This window comes from Amblyomma americanum, chromosome 4 (assembly GCF_052857255.1).
Source record: "Amblyomma americanum isolate KBUSLIRL-KWMA chromosome 4, ASM5285725v1, whole genome shotgun sequence".
NCBI classification, from domain to species: Eukaryota; Metazoa; Arthropoda; class Arachnida; order Ixodida; family Ixodidae; genus Amblyomma; species Amblyomma americanum.
The window spans coordinates 154,706,896-154,718,265 of NC_135500.1; the positions used below are offsets into that span (position 1 = coordinate 154,706,896).

Sequence of the window (11,370 nt, forward strand, 5' to 3'; positions counted from 1 at the left end):
GAGAGCTGCCGCCATCTCTCGCACCTGTTGCCAACACAAACTGCGCAAGCACAGCAGAAGCTCGTGGTTTGTTCTCAAGCAGAGAGCTTGAGGAGAAGCGCGCATGTGCAGAGTGGCCATGCGGAATCTCGACCTGCTGGTAGAAACTCCAATGCACCAATTGTGTGTGCAAAAGACCACCCTCGAAAGCAGGTGGCATAATCCACAGTGCTGGAAGGAGCACTGGTGAAGCCACCGTTTCCTTTTGCAGGCATGAAAATTAGGCATGAAGGACTGCCGGTAGTGGGGTTTTATTTGTCATTTTAGTATGTCTGATCAACGCCACTTTTCAGGTGTGCACGAGAGGCAATGCACACAGGCTGGTTGACGAGGCAATTTGCTCCACACACATACACAGGGAAGAAAAGAGAGCCATCTAATGAATTCCTCTGTCAGCTATATTACACTTAGCTCGCTTCACAAGACAGAGCTGGGGGACACCCCACACCACAGCTGCAAGCTCTGGCAAACACAGTTATCACAGTGTGTGTGATGCTAAAGCAATGGGTGCTGCAGCTAAGGTGTAATAGTAGGAATTTTGACGCTTTGCAGTGTGCACCCTGCAGAAGCATGACAAATGGTTCAGCTGATGCTATGGCACCATCGAGACAAGAGGAAACCCAGTGCAGTGCCCCAGGCAGCTCGGTGCCCACGGCTCGCAGATGCTCTTTGCGTTCATGCTGCAGTTTTGCACGAGAATTCTCGGGTGACTGCACACGCAAGACCAAATGAAAGCACTGCCACAATGGTGCAAAGGTGACAAAGTGCAGTGAGAGAAAGATCAGGCTCAAAAGCCAAGGCAGTGCCTTGAGCAGCAGCAGTAGCCCGGCATTTTAGTCTACAGTCTAGACACAGTTTGGAATTTACAGACTAGAAACATATTGCAGCATGCATGCAGAGAAGACCCACAAACTCCCAGAGTGAAGCACATTTTTCAAACTTGCACAATGGCCTCCTATACAAGCTGCATTGGGCAAAGCACTGTGAGGAACTGGCATTGTGACATTAACTACAGCCACTGTTGTGTTGTGCGACACTGGTGCAAAGAGAACCTGTTTCTGAAGTGTACGAACTTGGGAGACACGGAGGAAATGAAGACAGTTCCACTGGCATACCAAAGAGCAACTCAATCAGGCAATTTTTCATGAAGCTACATTGCAGGCAGCAAGCACAGACAACAAAATGAATGCATGAATGGCCATACATCGTGTAAAAGGTACTGCTGCAAATTGCCAGTACACACATTCAACAGAAGACTAAGTGGAATCGTGGAAACCGTCAGAAACAGTATATGAAGTACAAGCATTTTAAAACCTTTCAAGCACTGTTTTCGCACCAGCGATACTAGCGGCTAAGCAATCCCACATGGTAAGTTCAGGCATGTTAAAGAGAAAGATACGTGTCCTACAGCACTTCAGAACATCAAGTCAAGGATGTAGAAGCTTGCCCAGGCACGTCACTACACTGTCAGTCCACAAGCACAGGGTTTGGAAAACTCAGTAGAGTACGCAGCAAGAATGTTCACACAACTATGTACCCAACCAATATGGATAAGTTATCGGTGCAGCTCGCACTGATTAAACAACCTCATCAAAATGCTGACATAAAGCAATGGCCCTCCTCGGTTCAACAGCAAGATGCTGGGCACAAGTTTTTTTTTTTTTTAACAACATCGGCACTCGCGGAGCATGCCACTCTTCCCCGTGGAGCGTGCCTTCTGGAAATGAGCTGTGCTCAGCAGCAGCCACCGAGACTCAGGTCCACACACAAATGAACGCAACCCTGCTACGCCAGCACACAGAAAACATGTGCAGTTTGAGAAGAAGCAACAGTCTCCAGTCTGTTTTAATCGGTTGTTGTCCGCTTGCTGCTCTCTCTCTCTGGGGCGGCTAGAAGGTCACAGCTGTCTTCTGTGCCCTAGCCTATTTTGTGCCTGGTCTTGCAGGGGGGAGGGGCATTTTCGTTTGGGAAGTGGGGGAGGGAAGGGCCAAGCGCTGTGGTGTTTCAGCCGCAGGAAAAGCTAGGATGCGTCCTTCTTGGATTCCTTGCCTTCATCGTCATTAAAGTTGAGCCAGCTCTGCTCAACAATGGCTGCCACCCGCTTCTCGTACTCCCGTCTGTTTTCTTGGTACAGCTGTGCTGCCAAGCTGTTGGCTGGGCTATTGGGATTTGGCTCATCCAGCAGAGACTGCAAGGAACACAAGCACACTCCCATCAGCTGGACGCAACTATGCCCCAAGACACGAAATCTCGAGGCTGGGTACAGCATTCAGCACAAAACGAGATTACCGTGTGTAATGCACCACGTGCAAGGTAGGGAATGAACCGACTTGGAAATATGCATTTAAAATAATGTGCCCTCACACTATACCAATGGCACCGTATGCAGGGGAACAGCTACTTGTTACTTCCCTGCTTTCAAAGTGTGTGACATGCTCGTCCTCTCTCTAGGAAACAGATGCAATGTACTCTTAAGAATGCACTACTTGCTGTACATGTTATGAAAAAGAAAGAAACAGGATGATTCAATCATATATGCATACCTTACTGTGCAACATGTCAAAGAACTGCTGCTCCACCTTCTGTAGTAAGGCATTAATCCATATATGCTGAAACTTTATAGAAATTGTAAAAAAATTAAATTTCGACATAAAACGTTTAGCTTCACAATTCTGAATCATCCTTTTACTGGTGTAAATATATTTCTCCACGCAGACTTTTGAGCCGTTCTAAAATATAGGATACTGGGTAAATTCAATACTTGTTCAGTGCAGTAAAGCTTCGAACGTTTCACATAGACTTTCACATTTCTCACCATGCGCAGTGTTTTCCTTATGACAGTGTCCAAAAAATTAGTTTTTTCTTACAGAATTACAATGTAAGGCCCATTTCACATGCTGTGTGTGACTGGACCAAAAATATTCGGTGTAGTCAGTGAGGCTGCAGTGCTATTTTCAGTCACTGCTTTCACATGCAACATTGACACAGCGAATTCGGTCGTAGGGACAGGCAAGGTTTGCGTAGGCAACCCATTATTAAAACACGACAGAAACGTCAAGTGTGTTGATGATTTTATGACCAGCGTATATTTAGATGCAAGGCAATATTTCGCATATTTGATTAGAGTAAACAGTTTTGCTTCCACCGCGGCAACAGCTCCCACGTGACCCCTCGTCGCACGCTGTCTCGGCGCTCCCCAATGGTCAGTCGCAGAGTGAATACACCGATGCTGCGACTGAATACCAACCGGACGGAACTCGATCGCAAGCCGTCTGCGACTAGACCGACGGCTCTCCCCAGTCGCAGACCGACAGAATTCACAGCGTCGCAGGAGAAAATCGCATGCAAGTGAAATGGGCCTAAGTCGCTGGGGTCGAATTTCACAAATGGTGCCGAGAGAAGACTGGCGGATCTTTCTGAACGCATACAATGCGCAAAACTGAACGCACACAACACAACCCTCGCACAGGAAAAGTTTAGACTATCAACCCTAACGTATAGACTCTATCAACCCTAACGTACATATGAAACCTGCGGTCGGCACGCTCCGCTACCACTCATTTGTGTACTGCAGCAAAGCCTGCTGTCTGTCATCTGCGCGGGCATTGCTCGGTCGGTGTTGGGGGAGGTCGACACACCCCATCCTTTTTTTCTTGCTTAATTATTTTTGGCCGGAAAAGTCCACAATGCTCCTTTGGACCATTTCCCCCTCGGTATGTCGCCAAGCAGTCCATTTTGAATGATAACATCATCACCAGGTGCCCGCTGGCAGGCACCTGGTTGTTTGTGTTCGTATCATTTGCCACAGGTTGAGAAATTGTTCGCATGATCCCGAACTAACATATCACATATAAAGCACTCTAGCAGAGATATTCTTAAAATTAGTATTGCAAAATTTTGATCAACCGTAACCACATCAGGAGGTTCTACTGTATTTACAAAGTGCCATCTGCCAGGAGTCTTCAAGAATCCAACTTTATATGGACTGCTGCAATATGGGAATCTCGACTCATCTTTTTGAGATTTAACGATTTTTTCGGCTGCGGGTACGACTTTGTTATACCGAAGTTCGACAGTGCTAGAGAAGGAAACAATACAGCATTCAGTCATTTTTATGCTATACAAAGACTTTTCACAGTAAGCAAGAGCACTGATGGATACAAGACCCAAGTAATAATGCATTACTAATGAGGCAAACAAGACAAAACCATTTTTGTTGCTAAGTTCATTCATGATCACGATCACTGTAGTCAGAACTACAAAATTTTTTTTTTAGATGTGACACCAATGGCCAAGACCATAAATTTAATATATACAGCAACACTGTCACATAGTAGTCCTTAACGGCCTTTCCAGCATAGGTGCCCCTTTTCACCAACGAGCAAGACCTGAAAGAAGCAGCGATACATACTGCTACACGGTGCAGCTCAAAGGTGGAACAGCTAGACTTTAGCACCCCTTGCCTTGCATAAAGAGGCAGAAAGAATTCCACCACTGGAGTGGAGTATTTTATTCATTCATTAAGCTTAGAAATTTATTTCATGACACTTCCTTCATGAAAGTGGTGACAGTTTCTTTCGTCAGCAGCAGCAGGTTTTGTTTATCGCCTGGCCACCAAGGGCACTCGATGTTGCCGCTACATTTTTACTGTCTTGAGATCATAGCATACTGTAAAGACACACCCAAAAACTAGACCAAGATACTTTTTTATATTTGTAAAATTTTTCATAGACCTCAGGCTGCTTGTATTTGCTCTTCTTTGCTTGTAGTTTTCTATATTGAATGGTGCTGCGATCGCAGCTTCTCAAAGGTCGCTCCTTCGGTCTTCAAAGGTATCAGATGACAGCGCTCCTCTCCAAGGCCCTTTGCGGAAAAGGCGGGACACTTGTGGCATGTAGATGCTCACCACGCACCTTTGAACACAAGGATCTGATTCTCTAAGGCCTTTGCAGTGCCGGTGTGACAGCGGTACTAGATAAGGACCCAGTTTTTACAACATTCATGTTAAAAGCTTCTCTTAAAACACATGCATATTGCAGTGTACATTTTAGGCACTTCTGGTGGCGGCACATAGAAAAGTTGTCACTGCAACATTGTCCAATCTGCACATAAAATGCTGAAGTAAAGGGGTAAAAGTGGGGCAGGAGAGCAAAAGGTCTTTTCACCTGAATGGACGTGAGGATGGCAGACACATCATACGTGGGGCTCCACCGGTTTTGAAGAATGTCTAGACAGATGCTACCATCAGCGTACACTGTGGGGAAAAAAAAACCCCAGTAAAATTACTTGGGCTGAACAGCACAGCAGAAGTGTAAACAAGAGGATACAACAGTTGAGACCTAATTTCACAAAGTTCAAACGAACTGCTACAACTGTCATAAAATCAAGAAAGACTCCAAACTTCATGCCTGACCGGTCCACATGCTGCTAGCAAAGCCATTTCAAGGGCATGAAAGTCAGCCTCTTCTCACTCCAGTTCAAGGCAAAAGAAAGCCTAGTTTAGCCATAGAACAGTCTGAATAAGATTTGCTTGCGTAAATTCATGATTAATGATTGTCTTGTTTCCTCATACATGCCAATCATGATCTCGATAGCCATTCCGTAATAAGCCCACATATGTAAGCTTTATGTTCGCTCTTCTGCAACCTTTTCAAGTTAATAAACTTGAAACGAAACTGGATCGATTTCTGGCTTCACTAGCCCAAGCAAGAGGCTTGGCATTAGTTCACTTTTATTTCCTGCCTATTTTCAATTGGAAAGCTTCACACTAATCTCGATGGTTAACTGTTGGGAAGTCTGAACTCATTTTTAATACCTCACTTCCAACTCCTAAGTACATAATGAACACCACTTGAGTGCAGGCAGAAAGCTACAAAAGAAAACAACGCAGCTTTCCCAGGTCTTTGCAGCTAAGAAAGATTTGTGCTGACCCAGGAACAGCCTGTGAGAGAATACCATGCGAGTACCGCTGGCACCAAATGAAACGCAGTGGGGACAATTAAAACGCAGGTACTAAGTAAGCAACAAAGGGAGGAAAAGGAATACAAGTGCAGTTTGTTATCACTCTCAAAGAGTGATCATGGCAGCCTAGAAGTGACAATTAGCCATGCACGTATTTAAGCTTTCTCAACTGAAATCTCACTTTTCTGTATGCACTACATGGCAATAGTGCAGGCTGAAGACACTAGCCTAAGAGAACTTGAGAACCATAAGCTTCACTTTGGATGGGTAACTCACCAATATATAAGGTCCTAATCATAAGTTCACAAGACCTCTATTCAGATCACAAATGAACGGTAAGAGATCAGCCTGACAAAGAAATCACCCTACTGTCCACACACACATACACTGTATGAAAACTGAGCGAGTTGGGCAGGTCAATAACACAAATAATGTAGACCAATCACATCTTCATTAATGAATTTCACTGTGAAGTAGCACCTCCTCTCAAGAGCTGCACTTGTAAAGAAAAGTACTCTTTAAAAAAAAAACACTGTTGGAGTGTTTATTTTAAGCAATTCAACCTCAGTAAAATAGGATGGTTTGATTAACTGTATCAAAGGACAAAGCAATATTTGAGAACATTAAAAGAAATGAATAGCATCAAGGCTTATGACTGATGTCATCGACTCAAAATTGTGCCAGCAGACCTTCTAGCACAATACCAAATCATAAGGCTTTAAGAAATTAAATTTTTCGTGACCACTAAGGTGCTCGTGAAAGCAACCGCTTGATAACAAAACCAACACTACAAGAATATAAAGGTCTCCACATTATCTTCCTTGTAAACTGGTCGAAAAAGTTTGCGAGAAGTGGATTTGTGGGCAATTTTTTTCTCTGTGCGGTCAGGCAAAGTAGATCAATAAAAAGCATTGATGCACAAGGAGACATGTGTGCTCCATCCGCTGCAACTAATAACAGAACTGGCTAGTGAGGCAACACAGAAATGAATATTTTTCCACAAATCCGCATCCCTCAAACTTTTGTCCATAGCTGTACTTGTGATAATCACCGATGTCCACAGTAAACTCGAACAGACGCGTGATTTTGATTGTGTTGCCGGGCAGATCATACAAAAAATGAGCAACCAGTTGCAACCAGTCAAGGAAGATAGGAGGAAATGCTACCCACACAATGAACTTCATCAATGGGTCAAAGGAAAAGGCTACGCTGACGAATAGAACATGATAGTACTAGCAGTTCATTCTGAATATTTCATACAACAATTCCCTGAAAGGACAAGCTATGCCATAGATTCCAGCAAAGCTATGCCATAGATTCAGCATGAATTTTATTATCAGAGCTAAAATAAATTATATCCATAAAGTTTTGGAAGCTGCCATTGTTTCCAGGACTGTTCTTGCACTCGAGAATTCTTTTCAACCAAGTATTCAAGCGTCGCCTATTTCAAATTTGTCAAAATGTAGCACTATGTCTGGTTATCCAGACTTGACTCCTGACACATCCGAAGGAAACACTATGTCACTGCAAAAATTTCCTCTGCTCTGCTGGTGATGGGACCCTCGCCTATGCACTCGTGAGATAAAGAGCCACTGAAGCCAAATTGAAGTTGGCCTGCATGGACAGATAACTCCGTTTTGATGACAAAATGGCTACTTTCACTTAAAAAGGGCGCTTTTATAAGCCAGAAAAGGTCAATAAATGAAATACAAGCATCGCGACCACCATCCATTTTCGAAGCAGGCAGCAGTGCTGTCAAGATAGTTTTCTGCAGGCAGACCCCCGAAGTTAGGTTACGCTTCCAGTCACACCCAAGCACTGATTGCAGAGTCCTTTTTGAACTTCACATCGAGTTGCGGGAAAATTTTAGAAACCAATTTTCTCAGCAATGTACACGCATATTTCGCTGCCGAACGAGCATTAACACTGCCAGAAAGAGCTACAGCAATAATTTTCGCTATAGGCGGATCGAAGTCAAGAAAAAAGCAGTTTTTCCTGTCAAAGGACACCCTTCCAAACAATGGCATTGGCAGATTCTCACGAACCTGCTAGCATTACAAAGCAGGGAGTGGCATACGAAAGGAGACAGTCCCCTTTCTGCGTTGTCACACTGCTCACACTAGCAGGTTCACGAAAAGTGGGTGAAGCCATAGGATGGAAGGGTGTCCTTTGACAGGAAAAAGCCGCTTTTTCTTGTATCCACCTATAGAGATAAAAATTGGGTAAAATTGTTCTAAGCATCCTTTTAACTGTATATACATGCCAGCCAAACAAGTAGTGTTTCAGCTAACAATGTGCCACTGTACTTTGTTATGGCTACAAATCAAGCTTTCACACAAGTGCACTAGCAACATCTGACAACAGGCTCAGGCGCCACAAGGAACCCCACACGGTACCTTCGTTAGACCTATTCAATCACAGTCACAATTGATGACAGTGATACAATTAAGTCAAAATGTGAAATTAAGTCTGTGCTATCAATGCTACCAAACAGTGAACTCCTCTTACAATGGTCTCTCTGGTCACTCTATGTATAAAACTTGGCAAAAACAGGTCAAAAACAATGCATTCACAAAAATTTGATCATTTAGAGCAGAGATAAGCCCTTTCTATAACAGCGGTCAGGGCTCAACCATCCATTTGTAACAGTTCACACCATAAGCCCAGCAGTACATTTTTGTTGCAATTAGAAGGGACTCACCATTGGGATGAAACATCTTGGAAACAAACCGAACTGTGGGTGGTTTGTTGGGATATTCTTCTGTAAACTCTAGGGTCAGCTTGAAGGTGCCATCTTCAAAGGGTGTGTCATGAGGGCTAGCAAAAGAAAGAATGCTGTGTCGCATGTGTATCAACATGCCCTTTCCTAAAGTTAGTTCTATATTTAACAGAAAGTACAGGGTGTTTACTGCATTTCATACACATTCAGGAGCAATTTTTTTTTAAACATGAAAAGTGTCCAACAGGAATGCCAGTATTTCTCTTATTGTGCTTGGTGACGTCACCTATGACATCATTCACACACACCCTGAAAAGCAAGTAGCTTTTGGTGGTCTTTGTTGCAATATAAACTGGCTGGATTATCTTGAACACACAGTTAGCCAATAGCAGGGGCTACTGGCCAATGCTCATACTTCCTGAATAGCAAAAAAAATACAGACAAGAAGGAAAAACATGTACACAGGACAGAGTGTTCCATCCTGTGTGCATGTTTCTCCTTCTTGTACGTGTTTTTCTTTTTTGCGCATCAAAAAATATGAATGTCAGCCAGTAGTCCTTGCTATCGGACAATTCAGCATGACCATGATGAGCCAGACAGTTTCTATCTAGAAGTATGAATGTCTGCCAACTTCCTCAGCTTTCGATTCTACTGGTTCAAAAATATTAACATGCTCAAATCAAAATGACAAAGATTACAAGCAATCCATTCTTCCGCATGTGTGTACATGGCACTGACAATGGTTCTCTCAACTGCTGCCTGCTATAAATGAATAAAGATGCTGAAGCGTGGCCAATCAGTCCAATGTCTTGGACGTATGTCATCAGTGAAATTCACTTATGTCCCCTTCAAACAAAGTTAAAAGTGCACACAAAGGAGAAGAGAAACTTGCTTCATACATGCTTTTACAGGCTGCACAACTTTATGAAGAGTGCACTCCAACCATTGCCAACTAGTAAACTTTCCAGGCCACTTAAGATGGTTACGAGACTGCCTTTCATATCTAACTGCCAGCTAGCCTGCCTCTGTTCAGTACATTAGGTTACTCATGAATGTGACTCCACCGTATCCAGAGTTTTGTATGCATACCTCCCTTTCTTTTACAAAGCACTCTTCCTGGGAAAGAGAACCTTTAATAAGCCGAGTTCTTACCCAAAGATGACTGCATTCCAAATCATGATATTGTTGTCGGTAGGGGCGCCACTTACACCTGCTGGGGGATCTTCTTGTAACCTACACCGAAAGCAATCGAAGCTTGAACACATTGCGCAACACTAAACACGCACTGCACACACACGATGCACAAACACAGTTTCCATTGCTAAAAGGTCGGCACGACAGAAATGTTACCATGAGAGACAGTAGCAATAAATCCCCACGTATACCTCTGATCAATCTCGACTCTATGTATGTATTCATGCCAGGCACAAGCGATGTCGCGCAGCGCGGACAACGTTCCCCGAATTCATCGCCGCATTACCACCTGGGCACCACTCATGGGCGTACGCTCGCGAGTAACGGAACGAGGCGCGCCCCATGCATATGCAATGCGGATCGCGGGTCCATGGAATTAAATCGTTGTCGGTAGGCGCCTTTCGCAATGCGCTTCTGACTTGCCCAAACTGGCATTCGAGTCAACTCATTTGGGGCCCTGACGCTTCAAAATGCAGCCTGACTACGCAGTTTCTCGCTGCCTGACAGCAGCGCGAGAGCTGCTCTCAAGTCTTCCAGCCGTGTGTACAGCGTTCAGACAGTGCAGGAGGATTCGTATAAAGACGTTAACGGTTTGGTAACGGAGAAACCATTCGCCACTCAAGGTCAGCCAGGCAATGAAAACCTACTAGGCCTAGGCGCTCCACGAAAACGAAGGCTGACTGATGCAACAGCTGACGTTTCTAAACGTGCACATCAGTATCCTACAGAAGCCTTTGCAGCATTCAATAATCGAACATCATGGCTAATTCACGCGAAAACAGCCCCCAGTATGACTGGGAAGTGAGAAAACTAAAGGAAATTATGCCCAGGTGAGTTTAGTGGCAAAGCAGCTCACAGGAAAAGTTCACACGCACAATTACCACACCGCTAAAACATATACATGTAGGAGCTCCTGTTAAGAAACGCTGCTCGAGATATAGAATGTGTCCCACCAAAGCACCAAACGCCAGCAAAAGGACAGGTAGCCAATTGACAAAAACGCAACCAACCATCCCAACCAAGTTAGCTGTACCCCATAGTACGACCGACGATTCGTGAGCAGGGGTTTAGGTACTCACCTTTTAAAGTCCCTCATGAGTCTTCGCCTCGCTGGTGTTGACATATTGAAATACCTAATTACCTTAGATCGTTAAAAACCGAAATGCTTTACCATCTAGTTGTTTCTGAGGGAAAAAAAAATCTTGTTATTCTACCGAGCAGTTGCGTGACGTCTTCATCCGGGAACCCCACGAAATGACGGCTGCATGACGTCACTTCTTAAAAACAATACGCCACCTGGGGGCAGGACTGCGAGGATCCGAAACTCGTGGTGCCCACGGAGACTTGCTATTTTTGCAATCGTGAAAGGGCGCGTTGCTGTGGGCTTGCCGTCCGTGAATAAATAATGGGTACATAACAGAGACATCACGTGAGCCGATGGCGCAAGCTACTCTGGC

The 11,370-nt window shown here is 44.4% G+C and overlaps 1 protein-coding gene across 2 annotated transcripts; it reads right to left on the reverse strand.

Moving 5' to 3' along the window:
• Positions 1-271: 271 nt before the first annotated feature.
• On the reverse strand, positions 272-11,300 carry Ubc6 (ubiquitin conjugating enzyme 6). Of its 2 annotated transcripts, none has more exons than XM_077662040.1 (5): positions 10,993-11,300; positions 9,872-9,952; positions 8,702-8,817; positions 5,205-5,293; positions 272-2,227 (listed from the first exon to the last, which is right to left on the reverse strand). In XM_077662040.1, exons 1-5 carry the CDS (start codon positions 11,034-11,036, stop codon positions 2,060-2,062), a joined length of 498 nt encoding a protein of 165 aa, XP_077518166.1. In that variant the 5' UTR covers positions 11,037-11,300; the 3' UTR covers positions 272-2,059. The 2 variants fall into 2 exon arrangements, with proteins under 2 accessions (XP_077518166.1, XP_077518165.1); XM_077662039.1 differs by having other exon boundaries at positions 8,702-8,835; positions 10,993-11,175.
• Positions 11,301-11,370: the final 70 nt, after the last annotated feature.

Excerpts from the sequence above, each read along its gene's own strand:
- Ubc6 (XM_077662039.1), bottom strand. The coding sequence starts at position 11,036 with ATGTCAACACCAGCGAGGCGAAGACTCATGAGGGACTTTAAAAG. Across the intron at positions 9,953-10,992 it reads CTCATGAGGGACTTTAAAAG|GTTACAAGAAGATCCCCCAG; the intron begins GTGAGTACCTAA and ends CTTTCGGTGTAG. Across the intron at positions 2,228-5,204 it reads CCATCCTCACGTCCATTCAG|TCTCTGCTGGATGAGCCAAA; the intron begins GTGAAAAGACCT and ends TGTTCCTTGCAG.